General features: G+C 41.6%; 2 protein-coding genes across 3 annotated transcripts in view; both read right to left on the reverse strand.

The window, feature by feature from the left end:
- Nucleotides 1-860: 860 nt before the first annotated feature.
- On the reverse strand, nucleotides 861-6,750 carry LOC311051691 (uncharacterized protein; the record flags this gene model as incomplete). The annotated part of the gene is made up of 2 exons (XM_084066281.1): nucleotides 6,596-6,750; nucleotides 861-2,037 (listed from the first exon to the last, which is right to left on the reverse strand). Exons 1-2 carry the CDS (start codon nucleotides 6,715-6,717, stop codon nucleotides 861-863), a joined length of 1,299 nt encoding a protein of 432 aa, XP_083922407.1. The 5' UTR covers nucleotides 6,718-6,750.
- A 5,989-nt stretch (nucleotides 6,751-12,739) lies between these two features.
- LOC311051861 (ELAV-like protein 1) overlaps nucleotides 12,740-24,675 on the reverse strand; it is a 35,360-nt gene continuing 23,424 nt past the window's right edge. The window contains exons 5-9 of one of the 2 annotated variants that reach the window (XM_084066539.1): nucleotides 22,922-23,025; nucleotides 19,599-19,752; nucleotides 17,466-17,691; nucleotides 16,542-16,710; nucleotides 12,740-14,513 (exon numbers count right to left, since the gene is read on the reverse strand). In XM_084066539.1, the coding sequence (XP_083922665.1) occupies nucleotides 14,349-14,513; nucleotides 16,542-16,710; nucleotides 17,466-17,691; nucleotides 19,599-19,752; nucleotides 22,922-23,025 (818 nt within the window). In that variant the 3' untranslated portion in view covers nucleotides 12,740-14,348. Of the gene's footprint in view, nucleotides 14,514-16,541; nucleotides 16,711-17,465; nucleotides 17,692-19,580; nucleotides 19,753-22,921; nucleotides 23,026-24,675 lie in introns of both variants that reach the window. The other variant, XM_084066538.1, reaches the window with a different exon arrangement.

Here is a 24,675-nt window from a genome sequence, read left to right on the forward strand (position 1 = left end):
GACAAACGGCCTGTAGGATTCATCAATCTCAAGACTTTGACATGACCCTGTAACCTGTACCTCCCCCAGGCTTAGCGCAGGCACAGCCGCAGCCGCACCTTTTGCAGGGTGAGAGGTAGACATAGTCTTTGCTTTTACAGTTTAACGGTCTACTTTCCAATGCCCTCCTGAATATCTCAGTACCAGTGTGTCATAACACTTAGTCCAGATACATTCTAATACTCCTAAATATGAATACTGAATATCTCAGTACCAGTGTGTCATAACACTTAGTCCAGATACATTCTAATACTCCTAAATATGAATACTGAATATCTCAGTACCAGTGTGTCATAACACTTAGTCCAGATACATTCTAATACTCCTAAATATGAATACTGAATATCTCAGTACCAGTGTGTCATAACACTTAGTCCAGATACATTCTAATACTCCTAAATATGAATACGCCGCCTACACCTGACCGGGTCCAACACCTGTCACCTGGTAGCATGGAGCCTTAATGACCTCATCATCCTGTCAGAGCGTACAGAGCCAACATGGACTAGAATAGAAACATTGACTCTGGAAACATTCTGTCAGAGTTAAACATCAACACTGCTCTTCATCTGCACTACTACATTCACAAGAGTTCAAGTATAATGTGAAGCTGCTAAACACATTGTTGTTGTATTTAAGAAATGCAAGCTGTTATTGTTATATACAGTATTATAATAAATGAAGTTTTTGCACGTCTATTTCTACCAATGTTTCTTGATATAAAGAAGAGCAGCACTTTCATTCAATGTTACTTTATTAAAAGTTATCAAAAGTTATCAAGGTTCAGACATGAATTTCTTTTTCAAATCATGTTCTTCAACTCATGCAATTTCACGAAGAAAGTGTGTCTGGAGGTTTGTAAGACACACACAGACTTTCAGGATCTTGTCGAAGTTTTTTCTGAACTGATGTGGAATATGGTCCAAAATGCTGAAATGTTTCAGCCTCTGAACGCTCAGTGTGTCAACAAGCTTCTCTGTCTCTGTCTCTGAACAGTCTGTCAGCGATGTCTGACTCTTGGCTGTGGAGAGGGTTTTGTTCTTCGGCATATTGACGTACAGGATGTCATACAGAGCACTAACGATGGTGAGAAAGACGTTGGTTACTGTGGCTGTGCTACAATTAAATCTGGTTGCCAGGTCTATGTGACCGCAATTAAGTTTAAGCTTCATTAAGGTCAGGAGCAGCTGGTCGACTAGGGGCACACATTGAACCGTCCAATTAGAATGATACTGTAGCTCACATTTAGATAGAAGCTCTTCCAGAAGCAGGACGGTGGCAGCATCGGGTAAGCCAGTGTAATATTGCACTCTGTCAGAATGGGAGGAAATTTGACCGAAGGAAAAAGTTTGCTTTTGTTTCTCCAATTGTTTTTTCAATTTTTCATTCTCTCTTCTCAACATGTCAATCTCTATCTCCAGAACCACAAGACTGTTTCTAGGACCAGGGGTCTCTGTTGAAGTACTAGGGGTCTCTGTTGAAGTACTAGGGGTCTCTGTTGAAGTACTAGGGCTCTCTGTTGAAGTACTAGGGCTCTCTGTTGAAGTACTAGGGCTCTCTGTTGAAGTACTAGGGCTCTCTGTTGAAGTACTAGGGGTCTCTGTTGAAGTACTAGGGGTCTCTGTTGAAGTACTAGGGGTCTCTGTTGAAGTACTAGGGGTCTCTGCAGTCACAATGTCAGCATTGTGTACTTCAAGTTCATCTGTGTCTTCATCTTCACCACAGGTAGGGAGTGGGACCGGGTGTTTATTCTGTTTGGAGGCTTTAGGTGATTGGCTGAGGTGATGTTTGGAGGCTTTAGGTGATTGGCTGAGGTGATGTTTGGAGGCTTTAGGTGATTGGCTGAGGTGATGTTTGGAGGCTTTAGGTGATTGGCTGAGGTGAACTGGGAAAGACTTCCCCTCGTTCCATGCAAATCTAAAGGGCCCAGCAGCCTTGCCATGGGGGAAATGCCAACTGCACACCCTGGAGTTACAGTTGGGGGTGAAGTTGTCACGTCTGTAAAAAGAAGGGATGAGAGATCATCATTACTCAATTAAAACATTGTATTAGTCATGTGACAACAATTACACTGAAGCTTTATTAGCAATGACAAACCTAAACGTCTCCCGACCATATATATATATATATATATATCATAGCACCTAAAGAAGCAAACAAGCGAAACGCGTTGTGCAAATAAAGAAAGCAAAATCAGTCCTGGAGTTGTGCGGTCCCTTCTTTTGAAGGTTTTTCCTTTTAGTTATATATATATATATATATATATATATATATATATATATATATGAAAGAATAAGTCAAAGAAGAGTGCAGAAGTTAAACTATTGTATTAAAATAAACTGAGCACATTATTTAGGAATATATATCTGTAACATACACCTGCTTATTCATGCTATTATCCATATATATAATATATATATATATATATACTGTATATATATATATATATATATATATATATATATATATATATATATATATATATATATATATATATATACCTTTATTAGAAGAATAAGTCCATATATATACTGTTTAGTACATTTATTAGAAGGGCTGTAACTCAGAGAGTGTACAAATGGGTTCCATGTGTACACTCTCTGAGTTAGACATATAAGGGTCCATTTATTTTTGTTCCTATTCCTAACTATCAGTCATTTGGCTGTGACCCCCTGGAAACACCTCGAGGACCCCCGGACCCCACTTTGACAACCACTGCATTAGATAACTATGGGCCAGCAATGACTAAGATAATGCAGAGAGTCTGGTTGTGTAGCTGACATGAAGCCTTCAGTAAAGCCTTCAGTTGTACATTTACAATTATACCTTTAACCTGAAAGCTGTTCATATGATGTTCTACATAATGTATATCTGTCTGCTTATGATGTTCTACATAGTAGAACATAGTGTTTAGGATCTTATTTTAAATAAGACATTGTGCTTTTATGAGCGATCCAGTTTATTTGATTTGATTTTATTTGGATTTTATTTTAGCCGAGGCTAATCTTCCAAGAGTCCAGCAAGCAGAAATACAATACATTACATACGTACAGTGTACAATACTGATAAAAATGACAAACATATTGCAACATACCATAATGTATATACAGTACCAATATACAGAGTTACACAATAAAAAGATGTAACTCATCTCACATACACACCTACTACTAGGCCTTAGGCCTGTTGCACCTAAGGGATGACCATGGATACCCATGGTGGACTATGCATGGCAGGGGCGTCCTCCTCCCTGAGCCAGGCCTAGACCTGACCGCATACCATTGTAAAAACTATTTATTACTATAAAATAGGACACAGAAGAAAAAAAAGCACGAATCATTAAACAAACATCCAAATTATTGCAATGAGTTCCATATTTTGACCGCCCTAAAAATAAAAGATCTGCTTTCCATGATAGTTTTTATTTTAGGTATAACATAGTGGTTTTTGCATCTTGATCTTGTGTTGACCAGATGACTGTCACGAACTAATGTCAACCGATTCCTTACACTAACTGGCTTGTTAGACACATTAATCTTTGTAATCAGTGCAAAAGATTGCTGTCTCACACATTCAGATACTGTGGGCCATCCCATTATGCTTTGCAGTTCAACCGTACCAATTTCATATCCACATCTTAAGACCATTCTTGCTGCCCTGTTCAATGTGATCTGCAGTCTCTTAATGTCTCCAAGAGCTGCATTGCCCCAGACTGCACAGCAGTAATTAATGTGACTATAAATTAAGCTATGAGATATTATTTTTAAAGTATCCCTAGGGAGAAGCCCTGCAATACGTCCCACCATTCCCGATAATTTCAACACCTTTTTCGATATATCTGTAATATGGGCTGTCCACGAGAGGTTGTTTTGTATTTTAATTCCCGATAACTTAACCTCCGATACCTCTCCAATTTGAACCCCACCATGTGATAGGCTCCATGGCCCCAATCTCTTTCTCTTTCTATTTGTACATATAACCATGTTTTTAGTTTTATTAGTATTTAATACCAGTTTATTGTTATCTATCCATTCTGCAACACGTTTAAAATCATTTGTCAAATATTCATGTAATTGGGTTTGTGACTGAGCCACTGCAGTGATGGTAGTGTCGTCAGCAAACATATGTGCACTTGAGTCGACTAATACTAATGGAAGATCGTTTGTGAATATGATATATAACAGAGGCCCAAGACAACTCCCTTGCGGGATGCCGCAGTTGGTTTAGAGGACCTTGTATTGTTAACTGTACTTCTATGTACTGTTTCATTACATTACATTTCAAAGAGAAGGTTGTGTGCACATCCCACGCCTGTATTTAGTCCAGGTGCTGGACATCAAGGAGGAATCAAGAAAAAGAAGGAGGAGGTCCGCACACTGTTTCAAGCTCCAAGAAACTCTTTTTAATACTGCAACGTTTCGACCCTTAGGTCTTCATCAGGCAAAATGTATATACATCATATACATTTTGCCTGATGAAGACCTAAGGGTCGAAACGTTGCAGCATTAAAAAGAGTTTCTTGGAGCTTGAAACAGTGTGCGGACCTCCTCCTTCTTTTTCTCATTACATTACATTACATGTACTGTTTACATGTAGAGGACCTTGTATTGTTAACTGTACCTCCATGTACTGTTTCATTACATTACATTACATTACATGTACTGTTTACATGTAGAGGACCTTGTATTGTTAACTGTACCTCCATGTACTGTTTCATTACATTACATTACATTACATGTACTGTTTACATGTAGAGGACCTTGTATTGTTAACTGTACCTCCACGTACTGTTTCCATGTCTTCTAAATAAAGTATTCAATCAATCAATCAAAAGTAACTCATATAATGTCTTTACAGTCAGGGCTGTAGTGATAAATACAGATGTTTACCCTCCACCAGGCACACAGATATACCCATCTGTACATAGTGCTCTATACTATAGTATATATACTCATATATATATATAAATATACTCTCCAGAGCATGCTGAATGCAGCTTTTTATAATATGGTGAAAGTAATGCAAATTCCCCCTGAATGTTGATGGATCACAGGGAGTTGTTTGGGTTGTGGTACTAACTTGTAACTACTTATCTTACTACTTACTAACTTGCAACTATTAAGTTCCTAACTAGTTATCTTTGGGTTGTGGTACTGTCTAACTGTCTTGCAAAGATTTTTTTTTTGTCAATGTGTCTCATAATCAGGACAAGGTTGTCCCACTGTTGTAGATTAACGTAATTCTCTCATGATGGTCATTCTCATGTTCATGTAAAATGAGATATTAGTCCCACTAGAAATGTCAAATTGGTTTTGCCGGCAACCAAAGTGTCCTTTAGAACAGTGCTTCTCAAACTTTTTCATGTCAAGGACCCCCAAATTGACACTTATTAGCCCGCGGACCCCCATTTGAAAAGATAAGCCAGGGACCCCCATAAGAGATGATTTTTACGGCTCTAGCAGTGATTCTCAACCACTTTAATTTCAAGGACCCCCAGTTTGACATGCATTAGGCTGCGGACCCCATTAAATGGCATTTCTATCTCTGGGACCCCAATTCATATTGTAAAACCAATGTTAATTTAACTCTGAGAGTGTACAAATGGAACCAAATGGACCCTAACGGGTCCAAACGGGTTAATGCTTTAGAACTTTCAGCCTGTCTAACGTCTCTACGTTACACGACAACGGTCTCTACAGAAAACGGCTAAATAAAGTATCAGATGTGACCTCGGTGTTAATTATCAGGGGTTGAAAACCTCCTTCCAGAATGGAATTCTTTGTAAACGCGGCGCCTGGCGTCTCCATGGGAACGGGCAAGACGGTGTCAGAGACATTGATAACCGCCGTTGCCAGATTCTGCGAGAGAAATAAGCAACCAAGTCTATGAAAACTCAAAAGAAGCGACTAGGCTTACGGATGTTTTAAAATAGCAGATCTACAAGCTCACAACGCCTCGCGATGCGACACGTTGTGAGCTTGTAGATCTGCTATTTTCAAAAAAGAAATAAGAAAAAATAATCTTGAGAAAATAAAAAGGTCATTCTAGAACATTTTTGAAACATTTTAACAATTTTAACAACACATCTTGTAATGGGGGTCCCTGACCCTGACAAAATATTTTAAGGGATTTTAAGGGGGGACAAATACATCATTTGCCATGAAGATGTTTTAAGAACCACTGGTTTAAACAACATTAGGAAACAGTCCCAAATAAGCAACTACACTTTAGAAACAAGCCCAAAGTCGCTTATAATAAGTGGACATGGCAACCAAACAAACATAGTTAGAAGGAAGAAGACACGTCAGCGCCACCTAGCCACCTGGCATGCGCACTACAGCTTTTTAAATCACTGGAGCGTCTCGTGTAAATGCATAATGTAATTAATACATGTAATATTATGTAAATGCATAATAATAAGAAGTGAGACCAAAGCTACATCTCTGTCCACTATGTAACGTTAATACCGGGTTAGCTAGCCTGCGCTAAACTTAGTTTTTCTATCACTTCTTCAAATCGTAACTTAACTTATTAACGTATTAACTTATTAACTTACCTTATTAACTGCAACCACTTCCTCTTCTCTTTGTCGTTGCATGGAAAGCGGTAGAAAGACACTTTAGTTGTTATTTTAGTCTCAGATCTGTTGAGACACAGAGGGACACAACACTGAGGCATGTTAACATAGCTGTTAGCACAGGTCTGTCCCGAGCCAGCTAATCATTGATTAAACCCCCCGCGAGCTGTGTTCCGTGAGCAAAACCCCCCCCCCCGGAAAAAGCATTTGTATTTCCGGAAGTTGCGGGTTCCGGTTTGGCGGAGCCGCTTTGTTTTGGTTCCCCGTTTGTTTCCCCATTAATCCATATTTAAATGGAATATAATTTCCCCATGTGATAACAAGCCCCCAGAACCCAGTGCTTGCATTGAAGCGAAATGGACATGCTGGCCATTCGTAGGTACTGCAGCTTAAACGGATGGGGCCACTGCACAGTGTACGAGCGAAAACGGTTTCGACCAATGGGCTTGACTCACGAGCTTGCGCACAAGCTTGCGCACAGGGACGCGCACCTCTGTGACGTAAAACGCGTCACTTCTGTGACGCAGAACGGATCACAGTGGCCCCAAATAGGCTACGCCCATCACACTTTACAACCCGGAAGAAGGGGTGAATTCGCTTCACGCGCTGGGTGAGCAACTCAGTGGGTACATCCACACATGAGCGTATGCTGACGGCAAACGCTACGCTTACGCTACGCTAGCCCCGTACACACCCATGTTAAGTTAGAAACCGGAAGTTCCGGTCCGGTTTTTCCTATAACATGGGAGTGGACGGGACTTCCGACTTCCGGGCGTCAAGTTGTCGCTCATGTGTGGATGCACCCACTGGGTGCTTCCACACATGAATGAGCGTATGCTGACGGCAAACGCTACGCTTACGCTACGCTAGCCCCGTACACACCCATGTTAAGTTAGAAACCGGAAGTTCCGGTCCGGTTTTTCCTATAACATGGGTGTGTACGGGGCTAGCGTAGCGTTTGCCGTCAGCATACGCTCATGTGTGGATGCACCCATTGGGTGCATCCACACATGAGCGTATGCTGACGGCAAACGCTACGCTTACGCTACGCTAGCCCCGTACACACCCATGTTAAGTTAGAAACCGGAAGTTCCGGTCCGGTTTTTCCTATAACATGGGTGTGTACGGGGCTAGCGTAGCGTAAGCGTAGCGTTTGCCGTCAGCATACGCTCATGTGTGGATGCACCCAGTGCAAGTGGACGGGAGGCGATATCCGGTGCCCTCTCTATTATTTTTAACTCTATAGCCAAATTCCAATACCGAAAATCTCGGCCACTCGCTCACGGGTGCAGTACTTTAGTCCGACAGCGCATTCCTCCGACAGCGCAGCGCTCCGACGTTTCCAATACTAAACCCGAACCAAACCCGCACCCTAACCCTAACCGCACGCGGATGCCACATAGTCGGAGAAAAGGTCTGTCGGATTAACGCATGCCTCCCCTCGCTCACTCCCACTCGGTCACTCCGACTTCGAACCGGAAGTAGTCGCGGTCCAATTGTTCATGTGCTTCTTGGAGGAGGCGAGTGGAGTCGAGTGGAGTCGGCGAGGAGGCTCTCCACTTCCGCATTGAGCGAGTGTACATCAGTGGGTACAAACAGACATGTCCGTTCGCGACGGAACGAACGGCCGGAAGTCCCATCCACTCCCATGTTAAAAAAAAAAACGGAAAGACGGACGCGTTTCGTTTCCCTTTTTTTTTAACATGGGAGTGGATGGGACTTCCGGCCGTTCGTTCCGTCGCGAACGGACATGTCTGTTTGTACCCACTGGGTGCATCCACACATGAGCGACAACTTGACGCCCGGAAGTCGGAAGTCCCGTCCACTCCCATGTTATAGGAAAATCCGGACCGGAACTTCCGGTTTCTAACTTAACATGGGTGTGTACGGGGCTAGCGTAGCGTAAGCGTAGCGTTTGCCGTCAGCATACGCTCATGTGTGGATGTACCCACTGTATGCTCGACCACTCTCAACAGCTCCTCCGCGGCAGACTTCCGCATCACGTGTACACTTTTTTTTGTTTTTTTCCCCTTCTCCCGTGACGTATACATGGTCCTCCTCCTCCACATGTGCCGAAAACACCGGCCGCACCCCCCCCCCTCGCCGCTGCCGCTCACTCGTTGCGCATCACACACACACACACACACACACACACACACACACACACACACACACACACACACACACACACACACACACACACACACACAGTGTAAAGTAACTGAAAAGACCGCAACAAGCCACTGGCTTTATTGCGTTGTTGAATGATATAAAGCATAATACAATTATACATTGTAATATATTGTGCACACTTTCTGTCTCAAAAGCTGTTTCTATTCGTGCATGCCTCAATGCAGTACACGGACAACTATAAATGACTGAGACAAAGATTATGTTAACATTTTTAACTTCTGGGACGAAGAAAAAGAAAAGAAAACGGGAGGTGCGCGAACAGCGCGATGGAGAAGAAGGACCCGCCGATATTTAATATTGTTTGTTGGTGAAACAATCATGACTGATACACATGAAAGAAGACCCTTCACAGCTAAATAGAGAATTTTACATTTTAAGAATCGGTTCAGAATTGAATGAGTACGACAATAGACTCCGGGCAAAAGGCGTGGCCAAGCTTAGGCTGAAGTAGTTACGGTGGCCATATTAAGGGAGCTCCATAACAACAGCTAGTATCAACAACATTGACAGTTACCCACGAGTCACGACGTGTCCTGAACTACAGCGAATTTATTGGTAAAGGACAGAAGATGGACCTGGCAATGCGTGACAGAGAGTTACCATACAGAGAGAAGCTGAATGCAGACGCAAAGGCACGCTACCTGCGATCAGTGTTGCCATATTTTGCGAGAGAAATAAGCAACCAGGTCTATGAAAACAAGCCCAAAAGAAGTGGCTTAGATACATCGACTACTTGAAAATAGCCGATCTACAAGCTCACGTGAGCTTGTACATAGGTTATTAAAAAAAACTCTTGCAATAAAATAAAGAACATTTGGAATATTTTTTAAAACATTCTAACAACACAAATGCTCCCTGGCACAAAACATTTTCATGAAAAGATTTGAGAACCACTGGTTTAATTTTTTTTGTTTTAAAAAAAAAGCCTAAATAAGCAAGCACCTAAATAAGCCTAAATAAGCAAGTACACTTTATAAATAAGCCATACAAAACTACTAATTTTACAAGCAACTTCACATAAAAAGAAGCCCAAAGTCGCTTATAATAAGCCGACATGGCAACGCTGCTGCTGATCCTAACCTCGCCTCCAACAGATGTTTATATGTTTGATTGTGTGCTGTCATGCTCGTTTGAGCTTATATGTGTTTGGGAATGTTGTTGAAGGTTATGTTATTTCGTCAGCTGACACCCAAGCCATACTACATTTATTTGATATCTCCGACGTCTGAACACTTGCTGACAGACAGACAGCTGTTTACTCAGCCACCGTGACCGTGAGCCACCCACGTTAGACCCACGTTAGACTACGTTTCTCAGACTGGACACATAGAGAAACACAATTTAGCTGTTAGCTCAATCTCATATTGTATGTAAGATACCCATTTGTATTTAAGATACCCATGCCAAGCCGTTTCTTTGATATCTCCGACATCTGATCTCCAACAGCTTTTCCTCCAGGTTGGAAATGTGTGCAATTTAACTTTTTTAATTTAACGTCTGAAACCTTGGCATTGCATCCGATAATGCAGCACTGTCGTACCATTGCTAAATTAGAGCAACAGACAAGTTAGAGATAGATAATAATGTACACCGTCTACTTGCTGGACAACAAACACAGGACTACAGACTACACTACACTACTCTACACTTGTGGCAGCTGTCAATCTACTCCCTCAAGATGGCGGCGGAAGTGGCACGATTTAAGGGCGTGGCGACCATGTTACGTCGCTATGCCCGGAGTCTATAGTTAAATGTGAACCGGTTTCTGCTATAAATATGCATCCACCGTTCTGCGCGCCCCTTGGCTGCGACGTTTCATTTTTGCCACGCATCTACACTTCATGGAGTACATTTTTGTACTGGGGTTCTGGGGAGTGTACGAGCAATAAGAGGGACAGGTCAGGATTAAATCAATAAATGTAAGTTTGCTCATCCTGGCGCTCACTATTTCAGGAATAAATGGCTTTGCACAATAATGTAACTATAAAGAGAACGATGTGGCCATCCATCCACATTGATGAATTGTCTACTCTTATATTCTGTATTATTCTATACCTGCATATTATTCTATGCACAGTATATTTTCATCCACGCCTCTGCTGCTCTGGTCCAACTGTGTGAGGCGTCATAAGTGATCGCGGAATTTGCCGTCTCTTTGAAATGACGCGCTGAGTGTAGTCCGATCCTTTGAGGGCAACCGCTCGACCACTCGTCCTCTCAAATAATCCTCGGCTCCTCGCAGGGGCGGGGCTTAGGCACGAGTGGAGGAAGCGAGGAGAGTGAGCGAGTGACCGAGTTTTGGGGAATGGAATTCAGCTTTAGTGTGATAACTATAGATCAGGGGTTTTCAACCAGTGGTCCGGGGACCACCAGTGGTCCTTGAGGGGGTTCCAGGGGGTCCCCAGCCAAATTAATAGAAACCAAATTGACCCTTATATCATATGTTGCAGCAAGTTGCTGTAACTCTGAGAGTGTACAAATGGAACCAAATGGACCCTAACGGGTCCATTTGGTTCCATTTGTACACTCTCAGAGTTAAATGAACACTGATGATGATGATACAGTGTAGATTGGGACCCCCAAGAAATATAAATGGTTGAGTCCCTGGCATATCTTTTCAAATGGGGGTCCCTGGGCTAATATTTGTCAATTTGGGGGTCCTTGACGCGAAAAAGGTTGAAAACCACTGCTATAGATAACTAAGGTAGACAGAAAGTACACTCACATTTATATTTATTTTGTATTTTAAAGAATAAGCTAAACTACGCTGCATCAAGGATTTGATTAGGTAGGCCGATAGAGGTATAATATAACCATAGAGGTATAATATAACCATAGAGGTATAATATAACCATAGAGGTATAATATAACCGGGAGACCCTATTATATATAATATATATATATATATTACAATGCCTTGTGGCCGAAGACACACACGGCTGGAAGAGTGTCTATACTAGAGTAGCTCTGGTGCCCTCCTGTGGACACAGGAGGGACTGCATCATCACCATATGGCCAAATGTTAAATCATCTGCAAAACTGAATCTTATTGTGACTATAGTTATATTATATACCTCTATTATACCTCTACAGTCTGCAGAGATACAATATGTTCAGGTAAAGAGGTTATAATGAACATATTTTAATTGAAAGAAAGTCTAAAATTAAGCCTTGATAGAACCAGTCTCCTTACTCCTAATCTTCCTTTATTCATTATTAACAGACAACCTGTAGTCATGACAACCACATTACCTTGGTTCCTAATTATTAATTTGGCTGGGGACACCCTGGAACCCCCTCAAGGACCACTGGTGGTCCCCGGACCACTGGTTGAGAACCACTGCAGTAAAACATGACATAATGTACACTGAGATGTCAAGGTCTAGAAGTAGTCAACCCACTGAGAAGAGCTGAGACAGAGACCGGGTTCTATTACAAAGGATCCATTTCCTGAACAGAGTTGAGTTCCCAAAGGGATTGAATGAAGAATTATTAATGACTTGTTTTGTTGTAAATCTAATTATTTGGTTGTGGTGTTTGTGGAAACTTTAAGAAATTGTAAAATATAAATACTATTTATAATGCCTATTAATGTAAACATCGACAGTATTATGAATTGAGTGAATTATATTCACCAATGAGAATCAGCCGTACACTATCATAGCTATATATGTCACTTCCTGTTTGATGTATTCTAAGTTTGAAACGCTGAGGAAGGCCGATGTTTCTCTAGAACCGATTTAAAAATAAATCAAGAATAGAAGTGAAGAGAGTGTGGATAATCCTTTCATGTTCATGTGTATTTACAGACATTTAACCACTTAAACCCTCTATCATTATTTCGTCTCTAATACATAAGAAATAAACATAACAGAAGAGCTGTAGCGCCTCCCTGTGGACAGCAGTGGAATGAACACCATCACATGTAAGTTGCTGATAAACAGACTTTAATCAGAACCAGAAAACAAAACAAATATAAAACAAAACAATCTCGTCATCAAAACACCTTCAATTAAAAAAAAAAAACTTAAAAAAAGACAGAAATTGTTTAAAAACCAAAATGAATTTAATGAATATTCACATTACGTGTTTGGGAAGAAGAGGTTCTGCTCACATAGAACCACACGGTTCAATGTTCTGCTTCTCCCACCATGTAGAACCCAGAACCATGTAGAACCCAGAACACCTTTTCATTTCCAGGACCCCCAATAACTCTGAGTGTACACATGGAACCAAATGGACCTGTAAGGGTCCATTTGGAACCCCCTCAAGGACCCCTGAGGGCCCCCGGACCACACTTTGAGCCCCACTAGTCCTACACACAATGATCTGGTTTCACACATTATTATATTTTGTAAGAATCCAAAAGTCTTTATTTTATTTTAACCACTTTTCCAAATGTTCAAAAACAGCTGATCTACACGTTCACAGCGTGCTGTGTGAGCTTGTAGATCTGCTACCATCACATAGCCTGGTAAACCCTCCCTCCGGAAATCTCATTTCCATTTGATTTCAGGAGTGAGTCTGGGCTGAACCGCCTTTCTGCAATATTGGCTCTGTACGCCAAGCGACAGTTGGCCAATCAGGTGGCGAGTTCGAGTGAGCCCGAATGAAGCCGAGTGCAGCCTGACTGGGGCCGACAAAAGACGAACGGCAGCCATTGTTGTTTTTGCGAGTGCCTTCACTTCTTATTTTCGTTTTTAAAACGGTCTCAAACTTCCTTTTTTGAGGCACGGAATTTACTATTAAGATATCATTTGGATAGAATTTAGTTGTTTAACTTCATATATGTGGTCAATTAATCATGACAGAGCCAATTTAAAAATATAAATTTAGAGAACCGGCAGGGGCGGCGAGTGATACACATGTATCCCAATAAGGCAACCTATTTTGGGCATGGCCGTCCCAAAAGTCCCGTTGGGTCACATAGTCTGGAGGTCGTCAAAATGAACTGCTGATTGGCTGAAGGGGAAAAACGATCATTGGCTGAAGGGGTTATCAGTCAACGGTATTACTACCGCCCAACTCCAGCCCACAGCCAATATTGCAGAAAGGCGGTTCAGGCCAGACTCACTTCTGAAATCAAATGGAAATGAGATTTCCGGAGGGAGGGTTTACCAGGCTAACCATCACATACATGGGTTGAAAAGTGGTTCAAATGGGGACTCGCATAATTAGATACATATGTCGTCATAAAACGGCCCATATATGGACCAAACATATGTGTGGGCGTGGCTCTACTGTACGTGGGCGTGGCGCTACAGTACATGGGCGTGGCTCTACGGTATGTGGGTGTGGCTCTACTGTACGTGGGCGTGGCTCTCGTTGAGCTTGTATTTACATGTTCTGCTTCAATAAAACACAACAACCATGTTCCACCGGGTTCCACTAGAGGGCAGCAGTGCTCCACAGCCAGCTGGAAACCAGTTGTGTGTAAAAACAAACAAAACAAAACAAAAGAAACGACTGATGCAGCTCAGAGAGAAAACAATGACTAAAAAAACCTAAATAAAAATGTATTGTACAGTAAAACGTTGCTTTATTTCCCGTGTCCCTGCTTGCTGGTTTTGAACGACACCTGAAGCACTTTGTCTCCCAGACGGTATCCGTTCAGGGAGGTGATCGCCATGGCCGCCTCCTCGTAGTTCGTCATGGTAACGAAACCGAAACCTTTACATTTGTTGGTGTTGAAGTCACGGATCACCTGGAGGAATAACATACATTATTATTATTATTATTATTATTATTATTATGTAGAAGATACATGGGCAACTGGAGGAATAACATACATTATCATCATTATTATTATTATTATTATTATTATTATTATTATTATTATTATTATTATTATTATTATTATTATTATTATGTAGAACAGTGGTTTTCAACCTTTTTCGTGTCAAGGACCCCCAAATGTACACATATTAGCCCACGGACCCCCATTTGAAAAGATATGCCAGGGACACAACAATTTTGATTTCTTGGGGGTCCCAATCTACACTGTATCATCATCATTAGTGTTCATTTAACTCTGAGAGTGTACAAATGGAACCAAATGGACCCGTTAGGGTCCATTTGGTTCCATTTGTACACTCTCAGAGTTACAGACTCATAAGGACCCCCTGGAACCCCCCCAAGGACCACTGGTGGTCTCCGGACCACTGGTTGAGAACCACTGATGTAGAAGATACATGGGCAACTGGCAGCCCACCTTGACTTAATGCGGCCCACAGGTTGATATCAGAATACTGATATGTTATTGATTCCTAACATGTAAACATGAGCCGCTTTAATGACTTCAGTCTATATTAGTAGCTTAATGACTAGTATTAACATTCTATTGTCTTTTTTGTGTCCAATGTATTTATATTTAAGTTCATAAGGTTGACATAAGTATAACTAAATGCATCTGAAATTAAATAAAAATGTTACTTTTCAGGATTCTTATAAAAAAATAGCACATATAATTCAAGATTCCAATTCAAAAGTAGCAAAAATAGCAGATCTACAAGCTCAACACGCGCTGCAGTGCGACGCGTTTTAAGCTTGAAGATCTGCTATTTTTGCTACTTTTGTGTGACATAGAATGGCGAAGTACGGCATTCATTTATGAAAAAAAATACAGAGATAAGAGGTTTCTGCCTGACAGTATATGCAATGTGTCTCTCTGGAGTGAGTGTGTAAATATAGTGGCCCTCATTTATCAACGCAGCGTATAAACCGGCGTATATGTTTCCATATATTCGGCCGTACACCAACGTCGAAGTCACATTTATCAACGCATCCTACACAGCTGATCCGAGCGGACATTTGGTCCCAGCCTTGATAAATCTCACGTCTGAAAACGAGCGTCATTTAAATAACACGCCCTTAAATATTCTCAAAACGCCCCGATTTTACGTCATGAAGAACCAGAATACGACCAAAGAAAGAGTTTAGCCGGCTCGCCTCGCTGCCTGTCAAGTCACACACACAAACACACACACACACACACACACACACAGCCATGCACGCACACATGCACACATGCACACGCCTCTCGCTCGCTCGTGCGCCATGAATGTAATACGTTTGTATATTTATTTACCCCATACCGAGCGTTCAAGTTACACTAAAGCAGTCAGGCTATATTCCCCATGAGACTCGGGCGGTCTGCAGACTGCAGTGATCCCGTGCCGCAACCCAAGTTATAAGAGATTGGAGCGTCAGGTTTATATCCTTAACCCAGCCAGGTTGTAGCCTATATAACTCTCTATGACATAACTCCATACCATAGGACAAGCTACTGTAAGTTTGTAGACCTCACTGTCCATGAAAAGATGGTCGGGAGTCCCGACCGCGGGACTCCCGACGCAAAAGCGCTAGTAGATTTTGAAAATAGCAGATCTACAAGCTCACAACGCGTGGTGATGCGACGTTGGCTTGTGAGCTTGTAGATCTGCTATTTTCAATACAGACAGATCTACAATCTTATCTGAATGACTGTTAAAGCAGTTTGTTTAAATTACTTTATAAAATGTTATATTTTCACAGCGATTATGTATTAGTGTAGATATACACATTTAGGAGTGGATTATGTGTCCAGATGCTTGTCAGACAGTTAGACAATGCTGCTCCGCAGGTCTAGGATGGAATAAACGGGTGCAGCCAACGTCAACAACTGGTCTCGACCAGACGTGAGATCTCACCGTACCGTAGGATGAAGCCCACGTCAGGAACCTTTGACACTGACCTTGACGTTGGTGACGGCTCCAAACGGACCAAACATCTGCCAGAGGATTCCTTCATCCACATCCTGACCCAGATTATAGATGAAGATACACCATCCTGCTGTGTTGTTCCCTGGAGCTCCTCCTCCTCCTCCACCTCCTCCTCCCATGTGTTCTCCCATAGGAGAAAACCTAGAGACAACATAACATTAACTCCTCCTCCCATGTATTCTCCTACACTAATAATAATAATAATAATAATAATAATAATAATAATAATAATAATAAACTTTATTTGTATAGCACCTTTCATGACATGAAATGCAGCGCAAAGTGCTTTACAGAGCAAGAATACAGTTACAGTTACAGCCAATTTAACAATAAAGCAAAACAAATAAAATAAAATAAAATAAGATAAAAGCAAAAGCATAAAACAACATTAAAATAGGCAATACTGTGAGGACTTAAAAATCAACCAAAGAATCAGCTAAAAGCAAGAGTGAAGAAATAGGTCTTGAGCTGTGCTTTAAAGCTATCGACAGAGGCTGCCTGTCTTAGGTGTAATGGGAGTTTATTCCACACTGTCGGTCCGTAAAAGCAGAATGCTGCTTCACCGTATTTTTTATATGTCATTGTAGGCACCTCGAGCAGGTTTAGTGTAGTGTGAGGGTTTAGTGTGAGGGTCTACAGCGCTCAGACCGTTTTCAAACATGTTTGATATTCATCTTTTACTCTGATACCAGATTTAAAATGGTGTAAGAGTGATAAAGGCCTGTAGTGTAAGGCCAGCTTAAGACTGTGTTCTTCAATAGGAGAGAACCTAGAGAACCTAGAGAGAAATAAAACCATTAATACATGTGTGGAACATCCCCACCACCAGGATGGAACATCCCCACCACCAGGATAAAGCCTACAGAAGGAGAACAGTGATAGGTTAGTTTTAGTACCTGAACCTCTGGGCCTGGTGGTGCACGGGGCCTCCGAAGCGACGCGATTGGCCATGGTACAGCTGAGTCAGCAGCTGGGGGTTCTTGGATTGGTTGGGGTTGGCAGCAAACTTGACTGTGATTGGCTCAGAGCAGCCGGGCGGTTTCTGTCCGTTCAGGTCTTTGATGGCGTCTTCCGCCTCGGCGCGCTTGTCAAAGCGGATGAAAGCCACGCCCCTCGACAGCCCTGACACATGAATGATAATAATATTAAAGCCACGCCCCTCGACAGCCCTGACACATGAATGATAATAATATTAAAGCCACGCCCCTCGACAGCCCTGACACATGAATGATGATAATATTAAAGCCACGCCCCTCGACAGCCCTGACACATGAATGATAATAATATTAAAGCAAAACAAAACTAAGTCTCGCTAGACCAGATTGACATTTCAATCTCGTCTAGCGAGAATGTCAACGTGCTGTAGACCACATAATGGGCGTACGGTGAGATCACCTCAACCTTCTGCATTTATCAATATATCCTGACTTTGTCTTTTTTTAAAACATTTTTATCCCTCGATTTTGTAACCCTTTTTTCACCCGGTGCCAATTTGCTAAGTGATCCTGGGCACTACACTCCCCCCACCAGCCTTAGAGGCCAGAGCCGAGCTCATGCCTCCTTCAGTGCATGAGAGCCAACTGACCTTCTTATCACCTGACAGGGGAGAGTTTCCCTGGTTGGACGTAGCGCGTGGAAGGAACACGTTATTCCAACCAGTTCCTTTCCCCTCCATCAGGCGCCCCGGCTGACCAGGGGGAGGCAGTATAGAGACCAGGATTACTACATGTTTTTGTGAGGGTATTAACTACCCTAGGAGACACGGGGAGAACATGCACACTCCACACAGAAAGGCCCTTTCGCCAACCCCACCCTGGGTATGGGCGCTGATGACGCGGAGGAGAAGACACGCCCCCAGCGCCCACAGCGTCCCCGGTGGGAATCGAACCCACCGGGGACACGCCCCCAGCGCCCACAGCGTCCCCGGTGGGAATCGAACCCAGGACCTTCTAGCTGTGAGGCGACAGCGCTACCGACTGCGCCACCTGACTTTGTCTTTAGCGTACGGCCCGCTCAGATCTCACGTCAGGTCTGAGGATGTGTAGACTTTGTCTGAACCTGTTTGTTACATTGTAGAACCTGCAATGTATGAATCCACTCCTACATGTATATCTAACACACTAAATAATAATACATAATCCATGCTTTGTTGGGTCGTATTCTGGGTCTTCATGTGGTCAAAACGGGGCGTTTGGAGAATATTTAAGGTTATTTAAATGATCAAAGCTCAGACCACATGAACGCTAGGATTGGCTGTGTAGGATCCTTTATAAATCTGACTTGGATGTTTTGGTATAAGGGCAAATATAAGGCTTCTTAATAAGCCGCTTCTTACAATGCATTGATTAATGATCAACTATAAGGCTTCTTAATAAGACTCTTCTTACAATGCATTGATTAATGATCAACTATAAGGCTTCTTAATAAGACTCTTCTTACAATGCATTGATTAATGATCAACTATAAGGCTTCTTAATAAGACTCTTCTTACAATGCATTGATTAATGATCAACTATAAGGCTTCTTAATAAGACTCTTCTTACAATGCATTGATTAATGAGGGTCATTGTGTACATGCTCATCTTACCAGTATTACTGTGTAGTCACATATAGTGTGTAGTAGTGTGTAGTAGTGTGTAGTAAAGTGTGTATCTTACCAGTATTACTGTGTAGTCACATATAGTGTGTAGTAAAGTGTGTAGTAAAGTGTTTATCTTACCAGTATTATTGTGTAGTCACATATAGTGTGTAGTAAAGTGTGTAGTAAAGTGTTTATCTTACCAGTATTATTGTGTAGTCACATATAGTGTGTAGTAAAGTGTGTAGTAAAGTGTTTATCTTACCAGTATTATTGTGTGTACCTGAAGCCTGTAGTCATATATAGTGTGTAGTAGTGTGTAGTACAGTGTGTACATTGTGTATCTTACCAGTATTATTGTGTGTACCTGAAGCCTGTAGTCATATATAGTGTGTAGTAGTGTGTAGTACAGTGTGTACATTGTGTATCTTACCAGTATTATTGTGTGTACCTGAAGCCTGGTCCACCAGGACTCTGGAGTTGATGATTCGTCCATAACGACAGAACATGTCCTCCAGGTCCTTCTGGGTGATGCTCTTAGGAAGACCTGAGATGTACAGGTTAGCGTCTTTGATGGTGTCTGAGGACGGGCGGGCAAACGACACCTACACACACACACACACACACACACACACACACACACAGTCACCTCATGCCCTTATAAGGACGCGCATCAACGCATCAGCCCCGCCCCTTTCAGGACCGCAGCTTACCTTAGTGTGTTTGAGACCAGGTTTAGACTGAGACCAGGTTTAGACTGAGACCAGGTTTAGACTGAGACCAGGTTTAGACTGAGACCAGGTTTAGACTGAGACCAGGTTTAGACTGAGACCAGGTTTAGACTGAGACCAGGTTTAGACTGAGACCAGGTTCAGACTGAGACCAGGTTTAGACTGAGACCAGGTTTAGACTGAGACCAGGTTCAGACTGAGACCAGGTCTAGACTGAGACCAGGTTTCTCCTGCTCAGTGCTTGGTACAACTCTCTGGTCTCTGAACTAATGGAATGCCTCTAAATAGTCTATTAGCGTTTCACATCAAAGTAATTGTAACAGAATTCCATACATCATTTCTATGAGGTGTCCAGAACAACATACTAAAAGTCCTAGTTGCAGAAATATGTTTAATTGGCATCAATCCAAGATGTCCACCAATTACTGTCAAAAACCCAAACCACTTGCACTTCAGTCAGGGTATTTTATCTTCATTCCTCACCTCAAAATGTATTTGTAAGTCAATAGAAATCTCAGGAATGACAATTAGACCATAATTATATGGGTCTTTTTAAATCTCTAGCTCATTGGTTCTCAAAGTGGGGTCCGGGGACCCCCAGGGGTCCTTGAGGGAGTTCCAGGGGGTCCCCAGCTAAATGATGGATAGTTAGGAAATAAATGGACCCTTATTGGTCTGTAACTCTGAGAGTGTACAAATGCAACCAAATGGACCCTAACAGGTCCATTTGGTTCCATTTGTACACTCTCAGAGTTAAATTAACATTGATTTTACAATATAAATTGGGGTCTCAGAGATAGAATTGCCATTACATGTGGGTCTGTAGCTTAATGCATGTCAAACTGGGGGTCCTTGAAATTAAAATGGTTGAGAATCAATGCTAGAGCCGTAAAAATCTTCTCTTATGGGGGTCCCTGGCATATCTTTTCAAATGGGGGTCCGCGGGCCAATAAGTGTCAATTTGGGGGTCCTTGACATGAAAAAGTTTGAGAACCACTGCTCTAGCTGCCACTAGAGACGGTCTATGAGTTCACAGAGCAGAGAGTGTAACAGGAGGGATTCAGTGTAAACCTGCTCTCAAATACACAAAGGTCAACAGCGGTCCTAAAGGGGCGGGGCTAACGCCATGGTTACTCACAGACTAAATGTTTCAAAGAAAAACATAAAAGTAAAAAAAAAAAGAACATTACACCATGACAGTGCTATTGATGTACAGTGTTTGAAAAAGACAAATGAATAAAACATTCAAAATAAAACGAATTAAATAAAACATTCAGAGATTTGTTACAATAAAATTAAAACACAAATCATATAAATAAGACATTCTGGAGCTTTGACTGAATAAATAAATAAACTAAATAAATAAGACATTCTGGAGCTTTGACTGAATAAATAAATAAACTAAATAAATCAAACATTCTGGAGCTTTGACTGAATAACTAACTAAATAAATAAGACATTCTGGTGCTTTGACTGCATAAATAAATAAACTAAATAAATAAAACATTCTGGAGCTTTGACTGCATAAATAAATAACTAAATAAATCAAACATTCCGGAGCTTAAGACTTTGGCACAAAAACAAACAGTTCAATTTAAAAACAAAAACAATCCAACGTGCCGAAGGTTTTAAAATCCACTCTAAACGCCCTCCTACCCAGCAGATGGCAGTACAGGAGCATGAAGGCGGCTGTGTACTCATTACGTTACCATGGAAACCATACCCCCCACTACCAAGGATTTGTTGCTGTCGCGCGGAAACCTCACAATTCAAAAGTAGCAGATATACAAGCTTTGAGCTTGAAGATCGTTCAACGTTCTACAAGCTTTGAGCTTGTAGATCTGCTATTTTTGCTACTTTTGCAGATCTACAAGCTCACCTGAAACCCGACGACTCTGCAGAGTGAAAACTGTCAAATAACTTACTTAATATCTGTATATAATCCTTATATATTTACATAAGCCGCATATTAGAAAACAAAGTATGAAAATTACGTCTTTCATTTTCCTGAACAGATTTTCTGAAGTGGAAATCATTAAAAATGTGTTTATTCATAAGCTGGTCCGGTCGACTCATTGATTTAAATACATTCTATTGGTCCAGTCGACTGTCATTGATTTAAATACATTCTATTGGTCCAGTCGACTGTCATTGATTTAAATACATTCTATTGGTCCAGTCAACTCATTGATTTAAATACATTCTATTGGTCCAGTCGACTATCATTGATTTAACTACATTCTATTGGTCCAGTCGACTCATTGATTTAAATACATTCTATTGGTCCAGTCGACTATCATTGATTTAACTACATTCTATTGGTCCAGTCGACTCATTGATTTAAATACGTTCTATTGAACTTTGGTGCCGGTTTGTCTCAGTTAAACTAACAGAGGATTTTACAGTGAAGAGATAAAGGTCTCAGAGATTAAAATGGTCTGTGGTCGATCGCGTATTGAAATGAAAAACCCTCCCTATAGGTATATAATCATTCTATAGTTTCATGGATCTGGTATATAATCATTCTGTAGAGTTTCATGGATCTGGTAGATCATTGGTTCTCAAAGTGGGGTCCGGGGACCCCCAGGGGTACTTGAGGGGGTTCCAGGGGGTCCCCAGCTAAATGATGGACAGGAACCAAATGGACCTTTATGGGTCTGTAACTCTGAGAGTGTACAAATGGAACCAAATGGACCCTAACGGGTCCATTTGGTTCCATTTGTACACTCTCAGAGTTACATTAACATTGATTTTACAATATAAATTGGGGTCCCAGAGATATAAATGCCATTAAATGGGGGTCCGTAGCCCTAATGCGGGGGTCCTTGAAGTTAAAATGGTTGAGAATCACTGCTAGAGCCGTAAAAATCGTCTCTTATCGGGGTCCCTGGCTTATCTTTTCAAATGGGGGTCCGCGGGCTAATAAGTGTCAATTTAGGGGTCCTTGACATGAAAAAGTTTGAGAACCACTGTGGTAGATCATCATTCATGCAGTAAACAGCCGCCTTCCTTTAAAGAAAAGTCTTCATGAGGTTTTTTTTACCTTGATGGTTTTAGACTGTAGCCTCAGGCCATTGAGGGTACTGATAGCTCTCTCTGCATCATTAGCGTTAACAAAGTTAACAAAGCCGTAACCTAAACTGTGGCCTAGAGGAAACAAAACAAACAGGAAAACAACAAAATAAAATAACAAAACCTTTTACATTACAGGCTCTTTAACATCCTGGAAAAGAAAAAAACTAAAACAATCAGGTGAAAACATTGTTCAGAACATTAGCCAAACCCCTTTAACGTTCAGCTTAACGTTAACTTTTCCCTTAACGTTCAGCTTAACGTTACCTTTTCCCTTAAGGTTAGCGTTCAGCTTAACGTTAACTTTTCCCTTAACGTTCAGCTTAACGTTACCTTTTCCCTTAAGGTTAGCGTTCAGCTTTGGAAGAATGAAAAACAACAGAGACACTGAAGAAAGGAACAAAGTAGAGATACAAACTCCTGTAAGACGCTGAGAAGGAGTTTATTCTGCTTCCACTTTGGATGACACCGTGGCTTATAGAATCTCTCTGGTCTGATAGAAGTCCATATATATATATAATATAAACTGCCCACAAAAAGTTGGGAAACTTAACGTCGGTCGATTATATCTCCCCTTCAATAATATCATTTGGTATGATCATTTTTGTCGTTGACCTTTCCACGTGCATTCGTGGAATGAGCAACACAGCTAAACGTGTGGGTAGCGCCTCCAAATAATTTGCCAATATGCTTCTGGCTCTCGTTTTGAGCAACCTGCCAGCACCTGAACATGGGTTCTGCAACTGTGTTGAGTTTGTGTTGATGCTCCAAGCAGCAACACTGCCCTCATGGACCTGAAGGGACAAACGTGGCATCTTTCCATGGGGGCAGTGTTGTGTCACAAACTCAACAAAGTGTCAGAACCCATGCTCAGGTACCAGTCACACACCTGTGACTGACACACACCTCTCAGCAGATGCCAGGTCACTCAAAACAAGAGCGATTACCAACAGAATTTTGGCACATTTTTGGGGGGCGCTACCCACACGTTTATCTGTGTTGCTCATTACACTAATGCCCGATCCTTACAAGCTGTACCTCGTTGTAAAGGTGACTAATTAACGATTAAATATGATATAAAACACAATACCAATTGGTATTATTAAAGGGGAGAAATAATTGACCAAAGTTACGTTTCCGAACTTTTTGTGGGAAGTTTATATAATCTGATAAAAGTCTAAATATTGTCCAACTTTATCAGTTGCTTCTGTTACCAATCTAGTGCTGTTATGTAGATCTACCTTATATAAGTCTATATATGTATTATGTACCTGCTGTTATGTAGATCTACCTTATGTCTAACCTTGCTTCCCCCCCCCCCCCCCCCACCTAGCCTGGTAAACCCTCCCTCCAGAAATCTCATTTCCATTTGATTTCTGGAGTGAGTCTGGGCTGAACGCCCATTTTGCAATATTGGCTCTGTACGCCAAACTGACGAGCCTATCAGCGTCGTCGCACATCGTTCTGTGATTGACAACGACAGTTGGCCAATCAGGTGGCGAGTTCGAGTGAGCCCGAATGAAGCCGAGTGCAGCCTGAGACGGCAGCCATTGTTGTTCCTGCGAGTGCCTTCACTTCTTACTTTCGTTTTTAAAACGGTCTCAAACTTATTTTTTGAGGCACGGAATTTACTATTAAGATATCGTTTGGATAGAATTTAGTTGTTTAACTTCATATATGTGGTCAATTAATCATGACAGAGCCTATTTAAAAATATAAATTTAG

The sequence above is a fragment of the Gymnoscopelus microlampas genome, assembly GCF_963454915.1.
Source record: "Gymnoscopelus microlampas genome assembly, chromosome: 9".
Lineage (NCBI taxonomy): Eukaryota > Metazoa > Chordata > Actinopteri > Myctophiformes > Myctophidae > Gymnoscopelus > Gymnoscopelus microlampas.